This window comes from Camelina sativa, chromosome 3 (assembly GCF_000633955.1).
Source record: "Camelina sativa cultivar DH55 chromosome 3, Cs, whole genome shotgun sequence".
Taxonomy (NCBI): domain Eukaryota; kingdom Viridiplantae; phylum Streptophyta; class Magnoliopsida; order Brassicales; family Brassicaceae; genus Camelina; species Camelina sativa.
The window spans coordinates 28,480,302-28,500,605 of NC_025687.1; the positions used below are offsets into that span (position 1 = coordinate 28,480,302).

A 20,304-nucleotide genomic window follows, 5' to 3' on the forward strand; every position below is an offset into this window, starting at 1 on the left:
TCCGTAGATTGGGCGATGAACCGATTTAGAGCGGATATTCGACCTGTTAGGCGCTAAACTTCTCGCTTATTAGTTGGAGATGGGAGTCCTAGTACTGCTTCAATTTGCTTTGGATTCGTCTCGATGCCTCGCACGGTCATAATATATCCTAAGAATTCTCCCGAAGTTATACCGAATGTGCATTTGGTCGAGTTCAGCTTCATCTGGAATTGATCCAGGATGTTGAAACATTCGGCAAGGTGTTAGACATGTTGTTCCGGGATCAGGAGCTTGACTAGCATGTCGCCAATATAGACTTCCATCGTCCATCCTAGTAGGTTGGCGAACATCATATTAACCAAGCGCTAGTAAGTCGCCCCCACGTTCTTTAGCCCAAACGACATTACCTTGTAGCAATAAGTCCCTCTATCTGGGCTCATAGTGATCTCATTGTATCCTGAGAAGGCGTCCATGAATGAGAGCAGCTGGTTCTGAAAGACCCCTGAAAGACCCCGGTCACGGCTTCCACTCGGCCCTGTCCCTGGCCGAATATCCTTTGATTTTGTTACTTAGCTTTGGCTCGCGGCCCTGCTTCATAACCCCTTTACGCAGCGGAATATAACTTTAACCTTGACACATCCCTTTGTGCTTAGCCATACAACCAACCAACCCCATAGGCTTGCACTTACTAGGGATGGGGACATATAGTCCCTTTGGTTCACAGTGAACGGTTGCTCTGCCGGATTCCCGAACCACTCGTGTACCTGAAGCTTGGCATCAGACGTGCCATTAGTTGACCCATTGGTCATACCATTGAACGCCATCGACTTGTCAGTCTTGGTATCAGCGCATGCTCCAATCTTACGATCCGACCCCATAATCGAATCTCCGATCAACCTCCGACCAGGCCGATACTTCCGACAGACTCGTCAACCACTCGACCGATCAATCCAACCTACGGATCATATCGTCAATCATTTGATCACCCGATCCGACTAGCGATTGAATCACCGGTAAACCCTCGATCGATCCGTCCATTGACGCAGATCGTCGATAACCTTTCGATCGTTTGACACTATGATCGAGTAGTCGATCATCCTGTGATCGGTTCGTCTCCACGGACGAACCGCCGCCTATCCTATGATCGAATCGGCCCGCTTGCCAAACCGCCGCTCGTCTCATCGTACCTTTGATAGCGAGGTAGCATGCACATCAGTTCGGATGAGTAAACTCGCCGAGCCGCACCCCCTTTTCTTCTTAGGCTTAGATGGATGATGGAAGGATGTTGGTGTGTTGAATTGAAGGCCACGCCCTCTATTTATAAGGTCTTGGCCGAAGTCTAGGCCCCAAAAGGCACCTGTCCGTCAAGACCCTTTGATCATGCACGTTCGTCCGTGCCTGTCTGGCCGTGACCGTCCGTCCGTGTCTGTTCGGCCGTGCCTGTCTGTCCGTGTCTGTTCGGTCCATGACCGTTCGCCACCATGTCCCATGACTGTCCACCACCGTCCAGCTGGCCGAGCTCAGTCAAGCTCCTTGGCAGCTGGTCGAGCTGACGCTAGCTGGCCAATAGCTGTCCGCAGCTGGCCGATAGCTGTCCGCAGCTGGCCAATAGATGTCCACAGCTGGCCGTTAGCTGTCCGCAGCTGGCCAAGAGCTGTCTGTATCTGAACTACTTGTTCATCGAATTCGTTCAGCTCGTTCAGCTCATATTCTAGCTGTTTGAACTAGTAGCTTAGCTACTTTAGCTCATTTAGCTATCACTTTCCTTAAAACAAACTGCCCCCCTTTAGAATCGCGGGACGCGGGCGTTACAGGTTCTCTGCGGTGGCTTGTACGAGACGATCAATATGCGGTAAGGGAAAGCAATCCTTGGTACAGGCTTTGTTGAGGTTGGTGAAGTCGACGCAAAGTCTCCATTTGTCGTTCTTCCTCTTGACTACCACCGGGTTTGCCAGGCAGTCAGGGTATTGAACTTCCATTATCTAGTCAGATTTGAGGAGTCATTCGACTTCATCTTGCACCGCCTTCGCCCGATCCAGTCCTAGGCGTTGATGCTTTTGTTGGATTGGTTTGAACGTGGAGTCAATGTTAAGATTATGGCAAGTAACCGAGGGATCGATTTCGACCACATCTTTAGTGGACTAGGCGAACGTCGAGGATCTGGACTTCAGGAAAGCAATCAGCTCGGCCTTGATCCGATCTTTGAGTTTGGCTCCAATCTCGACCGTCCGAGACAGATCTGTGTTGTCGATGTTGACCTGGATAATTTGACATCTTGTGGATTTCAACATACCACGCTCCGGCTTATGGGGATCGAGCAGGTGATCCCCGCTCTGTAATTGCTATGCTTCCTCTTTCTGTCTTTGTTTTTTCTCGAGAACAGAGCAGGTCCTGGCCATCTTCTAGTCGCCGTAGAGCGTGTATATTCCGGTAGCATTTGGGAATATAATGTAGAGATGGTAGGTGGAAGGGATTTCTTGCATCGAATAGATCCAGGGCGAACCCAAAATGGCATTGTAGATTGGTGGTGCGTCTATGACCACAACTTGGTCTTGCGAGTGATTCCGCCAGCGCGAACGTGCAGCTTCACAACGCCCGTCGACATCTTGGTTATCCCGTCATATCCGGTTAGCGTTCTAGACTCTGGCTTGATTTGCTCTAGTAAAACGCCCATTTTTTTCTAACGTCTTCCAGAATATGACGTTGACCGTGCTTCCGGTATAGACCAGAACCCACTTCACGTCGAATTCACCCATTGCGACTTCCACGACCAAAGGATCATTATGGGTATGATGAATCCCTTTGGCATCTTCGGTCGTGAATGTGATGGGGTCGGTGATGAGTGGTTGTTCCTCTGAGATCGCCTGAACGCTACAGATTTGGCGTGCTTGCTTCTTCAAGGCCCGAAGATTTACAGTCCTCCGTTTAACCGATAATCATGGTGATTCGTCCCCGAGGCGGAGAATTCACCGGAAAAATACTTGTCGAATAGATAATTTGACAGGTGTTTGCATTCAGCCATGGAATGGCCCGAAACCAAGTGGAAGTCGCAATATAATTATGCTCGTGCATCCGCAGCTGGTTTATTCTGCTCAGCGTCCTCGGAGGTCGCATGGACTACGCCGCGTTTAGGATCCCTTGGATCGTGATGTCTACGAGGCTCTTGGTGATTGTCCCGACTTTTGTCTTCCACAGAAACCGGTTGTGTTAGGGCAGCCTTCGGAGCTCGCCTCTCCTCGTCCTCTTTGACGTACGCGAACTGAGATCCAGGATGAAGTGTGTCATCCAGATCCTTCGCTTCCCGAATATTCAGGTCGACCTACAATGGTGATCCAGGAATAAGTCCTTTCTTGAAGGCGGCGATTGCGACATCTTCGGAGACCAAAACGTTGGAGAACTTTTCTTTAAACTTGGTTAAGTATTGTCGCAAGGATTCGCCAGGTTCCTGAACCGTTTCCCACAACTCAGCGCTGGAAATACCGCGCTCGATGAAGAGTCGATAGTTCCGCAAGAAAGCTGTTGATAGTTGAGTGAAACTATCAATCGTGTTTGCAGGAAGTCGGGAGAACCAGATGATAAGCTTTCAACGAACAATTGGCAATAACCAACATCCTTCTGCTCCTCAGTGAATCGCGCTTTGGACACGGTAGTCATGAACAAAGTCATGAATTATACCGGATCCTTCTTCCCTTCGTAAGTCGAGAGCTTCAACTTAACGGTCGGAACAACCGTTTCCAAAATTTGTTTGGTGAACGGGGTCCGTTGTGTGGCCTTGAACATCTTATCGATCTCCGGGGCCGAGCTCACGGCACAATGAAGGAGTGATCCCATATCTCGAATTTTGGAGTGAATTTCTTCCAATTCGAGATGGGGGTCCATGGCCAGATCGCCCTGAGAGGATTGTCCGATATGAGGGAGGGAACATACTGCGTATTAGATCGGTAGACCGAGGGTGGGGGATCATCAAACAGTTGCCGGCATAGCGTGTTATCCCTCCTGACGGGTTTCTGCGGTGCAGTACTCTACTGTAGATGAGGGGGTGTGCGGCTTTCTTCTGCATCCTTCCTTCGGTTCGTATTGGAGATCATCCGATAAAGATCCTTAGAAATTGTCCTGAAGACGATCTGGAGGTCTTCCATTGAGATGACCTGAGGAGGTTGCGTGGTTTGCGCAGTTGAGGTCAGCCCAGCATTAGATATATCGATGGGCAGTTCTCCATCGGAATTCTTGGTCTCCCGAGTAGGAGCTTCGAGATCCTCTGTCTCGATCCGGGGTGCGGTCAGGTCGTCAGTCGGGTTTTCTGATGCGCCGTGACTACGTCAGACGTAGATGAGTGGAGTGGGCATGATTGAAGTGTTAGGTGGATCCGAGAGGATGCCCTGCAAATTGGTGGCTCCAGCGGTCGGGGCATCTTGCTGAAAAGTAGTAGCGTTGGTGACACCGTTGTCAGATACCGGAGACATGGTCTCTCTTTCTTGAAAAGTTTCGAAGGAATCAAAAAGAGAAGTAACTTGAGAACTTAGTGTCCCCACAGACGGTGCCAATTGTAGAAAATGAGTTTCACACAATGAATTTGTTTGATGGGGGAAACAAATTCAATAAAGAACTCTCTCTAAGAAATCAGATCAAAACTAATAAGCAAAGGGAATTGAAATCTCTTGAAGAAGAAGTTAGGGTTTTCTCTCAAGAACAATGGAGAACTAGGGATTTTGTATTAATTGCTGGATGATTACAATGAGAGAGATTCCCCTTTATGTATATGCATCTCTAGATTACATAATATATCTACTTTCCTAATAGATCAAGCTTGAATTAGGAAAGTTTCTTGTTCTTTGCCATGTCGGCCGCCGGGCGATTTGGTAAGTCGGCTACTTGTGCTTGGACTGGGCCCTTCGATCTTTCTGGACCTTTAGTTGAAGGCCGAATTCGGCTTAGAACCGAATTCCCGGGTCGGGAAACCGGTTTGCTTATTGGTTTGGACTGGTATGTTGGGGGTGTCGATTCCCGCACCAACAAACCAGAATATTCTGCTCCATAGCAAAAAACCAATCTAAGCACATGTAAGCTTTTCGTGCTTTCCATTGCCCATAAATAACTTTGATTCTCAGCCTCTCCTTTAGACCTCATCAAACCAAAATATCGAGCAAAATTGTACCTTCCGCACCACTAACATGCTTTCTCTTTATCCCATACTGTTGCCTCATTACATTTCAGCCAAGGTTTGGCAGTAGGGTGCCATTTCCTGAATGTGTGACTGCACCTTTATATTTTTGAAAAGGCCGATTATATGAAAACTTTGAGTAATTAAAATCATCGAATTAATGTTACTAGGTGTTTGATTCCAAAATCCGTTTTGATTTGAACTTTAGAAGATCCTCAAAAGAACCACAGGTCCACAGCGGTGTCGACAAGAATGAGATGCTGTAAATGAGTATAAGTGTATAAATCAAATGTGATTCTCAACGAAGGTCCCCAATAATAATCCATATTTTATTGCCTATATAATATATATTATCTCTATAATTTCGAATTTGTTTGTATACTTTCAAGAGTTATCATTAAGTAACAAGTTTTGTTTAACTCAACCGTCTTTTCTCTTGAACACAACGCATATCATATGTAGTCATCCCCCACTCAACGAAACAGATACAAAATGAGACCTGTAGCCTCAACCAAAACTAATCCAATGACCCATATTTTATCATCGCCTTCGGCTCCCTCGATAATCTTCCTCACCCTCTTTATCCTTCAATAGACCCAAGAAAGCCAGGAAACCAAAGAAGAAGAACCCACCCGACCAGTTGCCTCCACCTCCTCCTCCACCACCTCCATCTCCATCATCTCGGGGTGGGAACCCGTCTCCTCCATCGTCCAGGCTTGGTGATTTCTCCTTAGCTGAAAACCCAAACACACACAATGCGTCCTCTTAGACCACCTCCATCCAAACTAGTTCGGATGAAATAAACATTTTCTAGGAGTATGCAATTAACTAACACTTATCCCCCCCCCCCCCCNCCCCCCCCCGAGTTGTAGCTAAACCCTTTTTTGTAACTAGTTGGAAAATCTCAAATGGCAATTTTGGATACGCATTTGGAAGTAATCCTCCTATCCATAAAGCCTAGCATGCAATTCACTAGAAGAAGGCAAAAATGAAAGGAGCAGACGGAGGAAATATAGAAAAAAAGAAGGTGAGAGCATACAGTGGACGGGAGCCTGTGTTATAGTCGGTGACTCTCGAGTAACGGTCTGTGTTTGTCCTTCACTGCATTTGGCGTTCTGCAAGGGAGTTAAACAAAAGGTGATCAAATTCATGGTAACAACATTCCTCGCAACCTCTTCTAATGTTTACTACTCGTGAACAAAATTTGCAATTATACGGTTCAGTAGAAGATAATGTAATCATTGAAGTAAAGCCCAATCCAGACTTACAATGGCCGAATGGCATATCAAAAGAGATTGCCTTCTATTTCCAAGGCCTGACCTCAATCCCACCGCACTCAATGGAGAGACTTTGTTTTTGGTTTTGATTCCGGAACTATGAACCCTGATGATATGTTTAATCCGCGGCTTTTCTGTTTATCAAAAACGAAAAAGAAAAGCTAGGTTTACACCCTTGGTCCAAGATTGGTGAAATCGTTACATATATAATCGCAAAATCATCATCATGTACAAAGGTTTCAATTCAATCAACACCTAATTTTGATATCTCAGGAACTCATAGGTGAAATCCCTAGAAATAATTAAAAAAAAAAAAAACGTAACCCAGAGGGTAAGAAAGATGAAGGCGAGCGAGCTAAATGTGAAAGAAAGCCTACCGTTGTTACAACAATTGAACGAGAGCGGAGAAGATTGGATAACAGACGCCGCCATAGCCATGCCTAAAGCAGCAAGAAGGACAAGAAAGGAACTAGATTAGACGAAGTCTTCGATATCATCAACATTCATTTTCACTTGTTTTTTTTTTTTTTTTTTTTNACTTGCCACCTATCGTAAAGCGGCACGTGTAATCATTTCTTCATATTTCGTTTCCAGGTCCTCGTATTTTCTTTACAAGTTCCTCCTCCTCCTTTTGAGGATGAAACATTGAAACGTGTACTGTACAGGGTTAAATGATTTGGAGCAATTGTTTTGCTTAAAAGATTAGAAACAAAATGACGATTTTTACTTGAGACAAAAGAGTCTCTCCTCTCTATGGATTGGTGGTACAACAAAGACTTTTGACATCTCTATCTCATAATATTAATAGATTTAATACATTGTAATAATATATACCTAGGTAACAACCTGTACATAGTACAGTATAAAATAATTATTAAATGTTTTTACATAATTTTTATTCACAAAATCTATTATATTTATCGGTACTTGAAATCTAAAATTCAATTGTGTAGTATATATTAAAAACATATATATTATTTTGTATAATCATTAAAATTTAACCCTTAAGAATAATTGTAATATCAATCTTGTATTATCATATCATATGAACAAATAGTTTTTTTTTAAATTTATTTTAAAGATTTTATGAAAATGTAATTAAATGATATAATTAAGTTAGAAAGAAAATGTAAAAATTTAATTTTAGGTGTAAATTGTATTTTTGAAAAAATACAATGATATATACAATGTAAATAATATAAAAAACTGATGACAAATAAAGGAAATAGTGTCCAGAGCTCTGTGAATGCGACACATCAGCATTTTGTGTGAAAATGCTTCTCTTTTAATATATAAGGGATAAGAATAAACTTGTAACACCCATACCGCCTTATCGGCCAAGACAACATGTTATTCAAATGGTACCGTCAAAATGCTTTTTTCTTAAAAATTAAACTTTTCAATCATAAAACTTGTTCCACGTCTCATAAAACTTTTAACCTGAGGGAAAAGATAAAAGGGTGAACACAATGACGACATTCTAATCACATTCAACAATGAGTGCATAACATAGAATAAGACTCCACATTCTTGACATACATCCAACAAGCATAACAGTTTCAAATAATATTCAACCTAGCATATAATCAGAATCTTACTTCAACCATATTAAACACCAACACATTCATCGATACACACATTTATCAACATCGCTAAACCGAAATCTCATCAGCTTAGCATGGCACGAAACAAATCTCTTGTTCGTCCAATCGCCAGGTACGAAACAAATCTCATGTTCGCCCAATTACCAGGTACGAAACAAATCTCATCTTCACCTAATTACCAGGTACGAACCAATCTCAGGTCCACCCATCACGAGACGCGAAAAAAATCTCATGTTCACGCCCCCATCACATAATCTCTCATTTCATATCATCATTCAACAATTATCATGTTAAACATCAACTCATTTTACCTTGCATCATATCATCATACCATCTCATCATACATCTAATCATCATATCATCATAGCATGCAATATCAAACAATAGACATAACCAATCACGTAGTTTCCAAGCCTATACAAGCAATTTATGAAAATATGGTTAGAAAGTAACCATTGTGTTTCCGCGATTACAACCCTCACCTTTGCCACTTAAATGTTGAAACTCATTTCTCCTTTCCCATGTTAGACCCAATATTAAAGAATGCTCATACAAGCTGCAGCTCCATCCAACCTCAGTTTGCCAACCAAACATTACAATGTCACCATTTATTCTATACAAACGAGCCTCATAAACAAACAGGTAAAACCACAACTAACCGTTACAATCACGATCTCACCGTTGAATATGTAACTAGTAGCACCATGAAGTACTCCACTAAGTTTCAGACCGATCAGACATTGTTATGACCTCCAAACGTTGCCATGAGGAACCTACGTCGGAATAGCCTCTTAGCGTTTCTGAGTTTACAGACTTGCAGTTACTTGTCCAGAAAGCAATGCCCATAACTCCTCGGGTTTAACTCCGATTAAGGTTATGTAAACTGCTGTGGATTCTTCACTGCATCAGCTTTCCAGAGACGCCTTACTCGTGACCTAACTCGTTCTGGTCCGACGGGAATCATCCCCACAAAACATGAACTCGGATCTGCCTCTTTAATTAATTTTTTCCTTTCTTTTTTATTTTCTTCCTCCACCTCTCTTTACTCCGGTTTTGCTCCTCCACCATCATCGAAGCTTGCCACATTCACAATAACGATTATTAGATCCGCCACCTCCGCAGCGTGTCCTTCTTTCTCTCTTCTCCTCACGGCTTTCTCTCTCCCTCTTCCTTGGCGCTTAGGTTAGGTTTTAATATTTTCTAAAGGAAGAGGGAGATGTTTACACTTATATACATATATATTGGCCACACCCAACCAAGCTTTGTCGATTTTGAGACTTTTCTCCAATTGGGCGATTAATGGACTGGAATTCAAATAGGCCCACACATATAGAATTTGGGGATGTTACAAAACTCACTTAGGTCCCTTCAGGTCTAATCTATACCATGAAAGATGACCAACTCTCTCTATTTGAATGATACGTCAGCAATCGAGAGAGTGCCACCTGTTTCAATATCACAAACAATTTCAATATTTAACTAAGAAATTTGGAGAGGTTTAGAACATGTCTCAAGAAAATAGATGCATCACCAAAAGAAAAAGGTATCAAGAGTGAATCAAAAGAGCCACTTCTAACTCTTGGCGTAACCCATGAATGTATGAACATATAGTTAACGCGTTACAATTTTGTCAATAGTTTGAAGAGCTGCAGCAGTGATCGAGATATTGGTTAATATTGTAGAGAAATTCATGAAAGTTTGTCCTTAAAGAATTAAATTTTTATATATGAAGAAGAATGGAGTTTTGTTCACTATCAAATGGAAGATAGTTGAATAAAATTGTAAAATGTTAGTTTAGAAAAATACAGAGGAAGATAGTTGAAGAAAATCATGAATGTTTGTATTCATATTCTAATATTTAGAAGTTGTCAAAAATAAAATTATATGAACTTCTTATTAAAAAACAAATTCTAGAGTTATATTCAAGAAATTGAGAAGCTAACATGAATGTAAAATTTAGTTAACCAAAAAACTCTTTGTTAGAAAATATGCTTTTATTTGATATATTTTTTTGTCGTTTTAGACAAGAATTGTAGAATGATTAAATCTCTCAAAACAAAGTTGTTCATACATGTATCTAATAATTTAATTACAAAATGAGAAAATTTATGTGAAGTACTAAAAAAATCAACAACAAATTATATTTTCAAAATTTCTACAATTAAAAAAAACAAAAATAATCAATCTTTACATATATTAAAAAATATATATACAGTAGCAAAATTATTTAAAAAACGGTAAGTCATAAGTCCGCGCATAGCGGGGGTATTCATCTAGTAATAATAATAAAGAGAATTTTGTTAAACGGTGACTGGCGTTGCTTCACCAAGCGCAACAACACCGGGAAGCACTTTGCCTTCCAAGAGCTCCAAACTGGCTCCACCACTGATTGAAATGTAACTCATGACTCCTGCTACTCCCACTTTCTCCACTGCTGCCACTGAATCTCCTCCTCCTATTATTGTTGTCATTCCCTTTTTGCTTAGCTCTGCTAGTTTATTTGCTACCGCCTGCCTCCATTCAACCAAGCTGCATATTAGTTCTAAAAGTCAACTAACCAGTATATACGATTGAGGAAATTATATCCTTCCTTACCTCAGTTCCTTGTGAAAACTTTTCAAACTCGAAAACTCCCACTGGTCCACTCCAAATGACTGTCTTCGTGGTATCCAGAGCTTCGTTGAATGTTTTCACTGAATCTGGACTGATGTCCAATCCCATCCACCCATGAGGAATGGCTGATGCTGGCACAATCTACAAAATCACATAACTGAGGACGTCAGATCCAGCCTTGAGAAAAAAGAAAAAAAAATCACATTTCTCGGGCTTTTTGTCAGCTAGGAATGCCAAGCCTTTAGCAACAATTAATGGAGACGGACCTTGCTGTTGGCATCAGAAGCAAACTTGTCAGCGATCACAACATCTGTTGGTAACAATAGAGAGACTCTTTTGGCCTTAGCCTTGGCGAGGAGTGATGTAGCCAATTCAAGCTTGTCTTTTTCAACAAGGGAAGAGCCAACAGAAAGACCTTGTGCCTAGTAGAATGTAAAGATCGTTCCACCACCAAGAAGAATGTCACCTCTCTCAAGAAGAGACTTGATAACTCCAATCTTGGATGAGAATGATGGCAGCAAATGGTCTCTTTGGGTTTGAAACCGCATCCACAAGGTAGTCCAACCCCTGTGAAAAAAAAAGATTAGGCAAGCATACTGGCTTAGTTATGTTTTTAAATTCATAACTCAATCCTTAAATTCATAACTCAATTCAGGCTAACTAATGGACCCTTCCACAAATAGCAGTAGAGAAAATTCTTGAACCTTGAGTTTGGAGATTTCTCATAGGAAATCAAAAGCTCTCAAATATTTCTATTGATAAGCACATGAGAGGCACATGTGGGGCTGAAGATGATTTAGTTCACACTATTGTATATAAATACATAGGAGAAAGGATTGGGAACTTATGCATTATTTGTGAATTGTAAAAGTGACATATGTGTTGCTTGGGAGATAGAGTTGATGAATCGGTAATGTGCCAGTGGCTCTAGTCTTGTATAAACAGTGTATCACACATATAAGAAGTGAGGTTGTATTCATCATTCTTATCAGTTGGTGCGGTGAAATTGTGATCGAAGGGTCAACGCGAGTGAAGGGTTAGGGTTCGACGAATTGGGGATTTTGACAATTTGGGGGTTTTGATTGCAATGTGTCTCGAAGGATTTCCCATCTTCGTTGGTGTTGCCGATGAACTACGACAATGGATTTCATGGCTGGAGGATTTCTTTGTTTAAGAGAATTTCACGGCGGATGAGAAACTGAATCTTGCACATAGTCTTCTCGAAGGTGAAGCAAACTCTCATGTTCAATGGCGACAATCATTTATGCCTTTCCAAAGCTGGGAAGACTTGAAAGATGTTTTGGTACTAGGTTTTGGAAGAAGATATGATCCTGAAAAAATGAGGATGATGCTTGAGAACGAACGTAAGATACAACAGTTCATCAAGAAGCAAAGAGACGATCTAGAGGCTGACAGGAGTGTTGAACCAGAATTTGTGGTGGCTTACATGATTCACAGTGACGAAGACTCGCGTCAGGAGAAGAAAGCCATTCAAGAAACATTTGTTTCGTCTGTTTCCAATGAATGTGTATCCATAGCAACTTCTGCTGCAAAAAAAGTTACGATTCACAGTGAAGAAGCAATTTTTCACAAAGAATTGTTGGTCCAGAATCAATTCAACCCGCAACATCAGGTATTGATCTCTGACTTGGAATCTAGCCGTAGAGTTGATCAGTTAGGATTTTCTGGAATGGATTCGATTGTGGCAAATGGGAAACTTGAGGAAAAGCACGTTGAGAATACAATCTTTGAAGGTCTAAATGAAGGTTCACATAAGGAGAAGGACTCCTCTAAAGAGAACCATTTGATTCAGCATGAAGACTATGTTAGAGTGAAGACATTATGTCAGCATCAGGAAGTGATTGGTGAAAAAGAACCGAGCTTAACCTTTTCAATGACTGATTCTAGTCTCAAAAAAGAATCACAAGAATCAGTAACTTCAAACTTGGCAACAAATGGTGTTCTCCAATCACAAAAAGTTGAGAATTCAGTCTTGGAGGATCATCGAGATGCATCATTGGATCAATATCAGTCACAACCTGAACTAGTTTCTGATGCTTTACACTCTGAACCGGGGAAAGTGAGTTCAATATTGGAAAATCGAGAAAAGGTGGATAAGCAGTTAATTCACAAGATCATTAAGATGGTTGATGTTAATGATGATGTTGAGAGTTTGCAGGAAGAGAGAAACATCACGAAAACTTGTTCTGCACACAAGATGTTTGGTAAAATGTCTTTAGATAAAGACAAGCTGAAACAGAGAACGAAGATGTAAGGTTTGAAATCATGGATGTTCAAATACAAGCCAAACAAGATAAGGCTTAGGAAACGACCCAATCAGGACTATGCACACACTTGGAGCAGAAGAGTGAGTTGGAAGAGAAACAAGACTGCAACATTCCGGTTAGTTTCAGAACATACTCGGTTTCTTATGGCCAGTTTTAAGCTCGATAAAGCGTATGAACTTGTGAAAATGAGGTGCAAATGGAGATACAAGTATCTAATCACAATGATAAAGTGGGAAAACGTATCGCAATTACAATCTGATTCTGCAATTGACGCATCACAGTTTGGTACGAGCATTGTTGTTGGTCTACAAAGGCTGGTTTCATCTATCTTGGGCAAGACTTATTACTTTTCGGTGTGGCATTGTTGGCGAAACAAGACACTGCAACAACTGCATCAAATGAGATTACTGTCACTTGATGTGAGATTCGAAAACAGTTCGGTAAAGTCTCAACACACAGTGAATGAAAATGACAAACGAGAGTGGTTTGTGTGTTTTTACAGAAACCCTGTAACGTCTGCATTTATGTTGTTGCATACAATCTCCAACCTACAACTTCATACTACAACTCATAAGAAGGTTACATACAAAGAGATAAAGCAAGATTTTTGGACTCCACTGGCGCTGGAACAGTTTATAAAAAGAGACACTCATGTTCAGCATCATACTCCATGTGAAGGTTCCAAGTTTGATGAAAATAAGAGTTTTGTTTGTGTGCTTCGCTTGGACGGTATACTTCTTTGTTTTACAGATTCATGGAAGAGAAAATTTTGCAAGGATTGGTGGTTTAAGTTCAAAGATTTAAGGAGAAGTCACTGTTTTCCATCTTCACTACATTTGATACACCACAACTTGAGGACAAGCTGTTTTCAAAGGGGGGGGGGGAGTATTGATAAGCACATGAGAGGCACATGTGGGGCTGAAGATGTTTTAGTTCACACTATTGTATATAAATACAGAGGAGAAAGGATTGGGAACTTATGCATTGTTTGTGAATTGTAAAAGTGACATATGTGTTGCTTGGGAGATAGAGTTGATGAATCGGTGATGTGCCAGTGGCTCTAGTCTTGTATAAACAGTGTATCACACAGATAAGAAGTGAGGTTGTGTTCAGCATTCTTATCAATTTCATGATCAATGGTGTAGTCTCGATAGTGGCATTTTAGGCTATATACTGTGTAGTATCAACTAAAAGAAATAATTTGTACAAAACCTACAAAACCTTTTGCAAAAGGAAACTGGCAACTGACGGCTTCAAGAACTTAGTGACTCCCTCGGTTGAAGCATGGGCTCTGTGAGCAGTCCCGAAAGCATCGTTGACATAAAGGTCAGCTAGAGAAGCAAGCTTCTTAGCAAACTTAGGTTGGTTTTTTCTTCCTCGTAAAACCTCACGTTCTCAAGAAGCAAAACTCCACCTTCAGGGAGGGAAGCCACCAAGGTTTCCACTTCTGGACCAATACAATCATCAACTTTCACGACCTGCATTAAGATTTCACCCCCCGTCCCCCAAAAACCTTAAAAGATTGCCACGAGAGAAGAATAGATTGGAGATCATTTAAGAATCATTGGGGAGGGGGGGGGGTACCTCAATACCAAGGAGCTCGAACAATCTGGGAACAAGAGGAGCCAAGCTGAACTTAGGAGTGACACCCTTAGGCCTTCCCTGAAAGATGATAATACAAGATGAAAAGACTTAAATTATTTGACTAGAGAGACTTAAATGTTTGGATTAAGAGATGAAGAGGGATGACAGAAAATCATACCAAATGAGTGGAGAGGATGACCTTAGCACCATTCTCGATCAAAAACTTGATGGTGGAAATGGAGGCTATGATTCTAGTGTCGTCAGTGATATTCTGGTTGTCATCGAGATGTACTTGAGATCAGCTCTGACGAAGACCTTTTTCCCTTTAAAATCAGCCCAAGTCATATCTCCGACACTCTTCTTCGCCATTATAATCACTCCCCTGGTTCCTTTCCGCTCACTGATTGGATCTTGGAGGCCACGTGGACAGAGAAACGCGAGTCAACGACGGTGGAGAAGCCGAGGCGACGTGCGGTGGAGGGAACAGGTAAGAAGGAGACGAAGGAGGAGTGGGTAACGACGGCACCACCAGTGGATTTGATGAAAGAGCTGCAGTTGCGGCGGTGGAAGCCATGTGGGAGAGAGGAGAGAGAATGAATGAGACAAAGAAGAGTGAGATAATGATGATGATGATGATGTTACAAGTTTTTTGGATTTAGTTGATGAGAGGTTATCGTAAAGGGTCTGAATAGTAACTGCGGTCGGGGCGGAAAAATCCGTCTGTGGACCAGACCGCTCTATTTTAAGTGTGGACAGCAAACCGCTGCGGTCCAACTCTATTAGTAAGGAAAAGCGGTCCGTAGTTGGTTTGCAGCGGTTTTGTTTCTGTTTTTTTTGTAAACCGTACCACTGCGGACTACACATAATGAATGTAAATAAAAAACGGTCTGATCCGCAGATGGATTTGTCCGCCCCAACCGCTGTAACTATTCACACCCATAATTTCACTAAGATAATGTCTGTCTTTTTGATCAAGACCATATATGGTCAAATGAATTACGTATTGACTCGAACGGTAAATACAATAAATTCTCTATAAATTAATAATGTTGGGACCAAGACATTTTATTAATTTATAGTAATATTAATTTATCTATAAATTAATAATAATTTGTTATAGTGTAAATTAATAATTAATTTATAGATTTTAATTGTTTAAAATTTTTAGATTTATGAATTGAGGTAATTTTAGCAAATAAGATTAAACTTTTTGATGTTGTAAATTTTATGGTATTGAACTGAATTTTTAATATTTAGAAAACATTATTGACAATAAATTACAAATTCACTTATACACATAACATAAATTCAAATTTATGAATAAGAAAATCAATTATAGTGCTTTAATATTCTATCTAACTATCAAAATATAAATGATGCATATCTAGAAATTAAAAACATTAATTTTTTACACTATTTGTATGAGCTATTATAAAATATTTATATGATTGTAATTTGAAAATACAACATAACAATTTTTTTATAGATATAAGCTTTTAAAAAAACATACATTATTATATAAGCATATATGTATATTTACATGATTATTAATTTATGATATTATTGAGATCATATTTTATATGGAGATTTCAAAAAATTAACTTATTATCTTATCGAACTTTGTTTTTTTTTTATACTGACCCGATTTTAGACTAATAAAATTTATTAATGTATAGTATTTATTAATTTATGGAAGTTTTACTTATCATTAATTACAAATGACTCATTTACAAAATGAGAAAATTAAATAGGCTTCATTTACAATTATACGGCCCAATTAATTCTGGTCTTCCGAATAAAACAAATTAGGTTAATAGCCAATCTTTTTCAGCCGGCGAGAGACTCCCCCCCCCCCCNAATGGCTTTTTCTCCGTCGTCTCCACCATGTCTCAGATCTCTATTGCCTTCCCCTCCACTCTTTCATCGCCAAAGTAGCTTCCTTGTTCCTCGCATACAGTCTCTAGCCTTCGGTAGCTTCCGGAAACATGAGCTGCTGAGGCGGAGCGCGCTCAGGGAATGGCGTGAATACGAAGATGCTGTGAAGAGAAAAGATCTTGCCGGGGCTCTTAGATTCCTCAAATCTATCGAAAATGATGACCAGCGTGATGCTAAGTTAAGCGGTTTGGCAGCTCTTGAATTGGAGAGGGATTGGCAGGTTTTAGATGCGTGTTTGAATGCAGATGATATGAGACTTGTTGGAAGTGCATTTAGGTTTCTCAAGGAGAGAGGTCTTTTGGCCAACTTCGGCAAATTCAGCAGTATTGGTACACTCTCTCTCTCTTTTTTTTTTTTTTTCTCTACGCCTTCATTGTTTTAGCAGTCAGATTTGAATTTCGGGTCTTTTTGAATTGCATCTTGTGGTTTTTGCGAAAAAGTCTCTGCTCGAGCGTATTATTGCCTCACGAATCTGTGCAAGTTTTTGGACTGGCTCATTGAAATGTTTTAGAGGTTTCCATTCTCAGTTGATTCGCTCTTTCTGTATCACCTGTGATGCAGTTTTGGAGGGAACAAGAGAGGTTACACCTACTGTCCTCAAGTCTGCAACTGGCTTGGAAGGTCCGTAGCTGAAATTTCTCTGGACAGTCTTCTTTGACTACTCAGTGTGGCAGTGGAAACTTATTTTAGTGTCTATATATCTATATTAGTGACTAAACTTTCACCAAAAAAGTGGGGACTTTCTGGTGCTTCTAGCATTGCTCTGGCTGCTTTTCTGGGTGGAGTCTCCTATCTCCTTTCTCAGGAGATTGATGTGCGGCCAAACCTTGCTGTCATCTTGGGTCTAGCTTATATGGATTCCGTTTTTCTTGGTGGTACTTGTTTAGTCCAAATATCATGCTACTGGCCGCCACATAAGCGTAGAATCATTGTTCACGAAGCGGGTCATCTTCTTGTTGGTATGAAATTGGTGATCATTACGTGAGATTGATGGAATCACTGGGTCCTTTCGTGGCTAACAATTGTAGCTTCTTTTTCGTGCAGCATATCTCATGGGCTGTCCAATCCGTGGTGTGATATTGGATCCGATTGTTGCAATGCGTATGGGGGTTCAAGGCCAGGTATTATGCTATTCTATCTTGTGATTCGATGCTCCTTGTGACTGAGTACAGAAATGGATTATCATATATGTTTTTTTTTTGTAGGCTGGAACCCAATTCTGGGATCAAAAGATGGAGAGTGAGATTGCTGAGGGACGACTTAGCGGTAGCTCATTTGATAGGTGATTGTTTGTCTTGGTGGTGTTCTTTCCCTGTAGAATTGTCTCTCATTCACAACCCTAGTGGTGGCTCAATTTCTCTTAGGTATAGCATGGTACTTTTTGCTGGTATTGCAGCTGAAGCGCTAGTTTATGGTGAGGCTGAGGGTGGGGAGAATGATGAAAATCTTTTCAGGAGCATCTCAGTCCTTCTGGAACCACCGTTGTCAGTTGCTCAGGTCAGGTCTAGTGAATATCATATATCTGCTGTGACCAGTCTACGTGCTTCCACTCTTCTTGCACTAGTGTACAAATTGTTAAGTTTTGTGAATCTGTGCGTTTAATTATACAGATGTCGAATCAAGCCAGGTGGTCTGTTCTACAGTCTTACAATCTGATCAAGTGGCACAAGGCGGCACATAGAGCCGCTGTTGAAGCTCTCCAAGTGGGAAGTCCTCTTAGCATTGTTATTAGAAGGATTGAGGAAGCAATGTCTTCAAGCAGATGACTGAAGCACCAGCATATTCTGTAATTCATACTAATACGGACACCCGATAAAAAGATCATTTGGAACCTATGAGCCCGAAGCAGATAATCTCGAAATAAACCACCTGACTGCAACTGGAGTGGTGAAAAAGGACTTGTATCTTTGGATCCATGTTCATGCAAGTTAAGGTTTTATTCACTAAGGGAGATGTCGAGGCAAGATAGTAGCTCTCTTGCCTTATTCGTCTGTGTTTCAAGGGTTTAAACTTTAAAGGAATCGTAGCCATGCTTTTAATAGCTTAAAATAATTGTAAAGTATCTATCAGTCAGTCACATGAAAGCTGTATATAGTTATGCAACCACTGATGTATCAGTTACTAGCCATTATATGTGGTCTTATGTCCTCTAGTTATGCAACCACTGGTTTTTCTTGAGAAATTTTCAGAACATTATATGATTCACTAATATTGTTTTCTACTGCAGCCGACTTTATAATATCAATGGAAAATGCCCTACAATAAGACAAAAGCAGAGTTGAACCAATCAAAAGAGAAATACGAAAATAAAACCACAGAAAAGTAAGAACAATAGCCCATGCGACAAATGTAGGGAGATTTACATTTGTATCATTTTAGGATCTCTTCCCACAACAGTCAACAAATGCCCTTCTTTTAAATCCCACAAAATGTAGGGAGATTTACTCAAATATACTCCACAATAGGTAATATAACCAGAATCAACAAATCTTTTTTTTATTACTATAATATTTCGGATATTTTCAAAATGTCCAGCGTGTCCTTTGTTTATGTTATCGGAAAAATGTAATTACAAAAATACTATTGCCACATCAGATGCCACGTCAGAAATCGCTGACGTGTATTAAATAACTCAGCCGTAACATTTATACGGAGGTAATAACGGCTGAGTTATAGGTATGTTACAGCTGATTTATGGAAAAAACATTTGAGTAAGAGCGGGCGGCTGACTTAGAGCATAACTCAGCCAAGCTTTACGGCTGACTTAGTGAAATCTGGCTGAGTAATAACTCAGCCGGCCTTACGGCTGAGTTTTCACCGGATGGTTGAGTTGTCAAATTTTTCGCTGAGTTATCACCATGACACGACTGAATTATCATTTTTCCGGTTGGCTGAGTTATGAAAAACAGCTGAGTTATGAGATCTTGTTACGACTGAGTTATGGCTAAAAACTATAACTCAGCCGTGTAAAGCTGACTTTTAGTACAACTCAGCCATGTTACGGCTGGCTTAGTAGCAAAAGATTAATTACTAGAATATCATTCAGTTACGACTGACTTATTAAACAATATGGCTGAGTTATGACATTAAGTGGCTGAATTTGGAAGCCATTTTTTTTTGCTGTTTAATTACTCTAATGTTATTCATGTTGCGACTGAGTTATAATTTGTTTGATGGCTGATTTACTTGTTCATTTTTTTGGTGGCTGAGTTATAATGCATCATCCACGTCAGCATTCCATGTCATCATCTTCTACGGAAATACGAAACGTCGTTCCTTCTTAATATTGTTCTTCAACTGAGTAAAAAGTGTTCTTCACCTTGTTTTTCTTCTTGCTCTTCACTTCTTAAGTTCTTCACTTCTTAAGTTCTTCACTTCTTAATTACACTCATTTTCTTTCATGGATCCAGTTCCGGTAATAGTTGTTTCCGGTAATTGGGTAAAGCAGCACAAATATGTATTTAACACCGACCATAGAGGGTGTATAGTTGTGCAGATAGATGCAGAAACAACACACGACAAGCTTGTGGAGCTTTTCCTTGAAGACTACGGATTGAACGCCTTTACCTATGAGCTAAAGTTGAGATACATGTTCTCGAACAAGGCACTGAAACATATGTCGCATGATAATCCACCAGTTTATGTCTCCAATGATCGCTAGTTGCAATGTTTTTTGGGATTATGGAAAACTGATCGGCTACGTCTCTGTGTGGAGTTTTCGGCGAAAGAGTCTACAGAAACTAGTGCAGCTAGAGGAAGGATGAAACGGCGAAGCAGTTCTGACTCTAATCCAGCTGGATTATCAGCTAGAGGGTTCAGGGTTTAGAGTTTAGGGTTTAGGGTTTAGGGTTTAGGGTTTAGGG

The 20,304-nt window shown here is 40.5% G+C and overlaps 2 protein-coding genes and 1 pseudogene across 4 annotated transcripts; 1 reads left to right on the top strand and 2 right to left on the bottom strand.

Annotated features, from left to right (window-relative positions):
• Positions 5,447 to 6,905, bottom strand: LOC104778502. Its single transcript, XM_010502959.2, has 4 exons — positions 6,795 to 6,905; positions 6,409 to 6,551; positions 6,180 to 6,255; positions 5,447 to 5,874 (listed from the first exon to the last, which is right to left on the bottom strand). Exons 1-4 carry the CDS (start codon positions 6,853 to 6,855, stop codon positions 5,681 to 5,683), a joined length of 474 nt encoding a protein of 157 aa, XP_010501261.1. The 5' UTR covers positions 6,856 to 6,905; the 3' UTR covers positions 5,447 to 5,680.
• On the bottom strand, positions 10,322 to 15,080 carry LOC104778503 (annotated as a pseudogene).
• Positions 16,365 to 18,634, top strand: LOC104778504. Of its 3 annotated transcripts, none has more exons than XM_019244006.1 (7): positions 16,365 to 16,770; positions 17,003 to 17,062; positions 17,152 to 17,400; positions 17,486 to 17,562; positions 17,647 to 17,723; positions 17,812 to 17,938; positions 18,052 to 18,634. In XM_019244006.1, exons 1-7 carry the CDS (start codon positions 16,365 to 16,367, stop codon positions 18,205 to 18,207), a joined length of 1,152 nt encoding a protein of 383 aa, XP_019099551.1. In that variant the 3' UTR covers positions 18,208 to 18,634. The 3 variants fall into 3 exon arrangements, with proteins under 3 accessions (XP_019099551.1, XP_010501263.1, XP_019099552.1); XM_010502961.2 differs by having other exon boundaries at positions 17,806 to 17,938; positions 18,052 to 18,617; XM_019244007.1 differs by lacking the exon at positions 18,052 to 18,634 and having other exon boundaries at positions 17,838 to 17,929.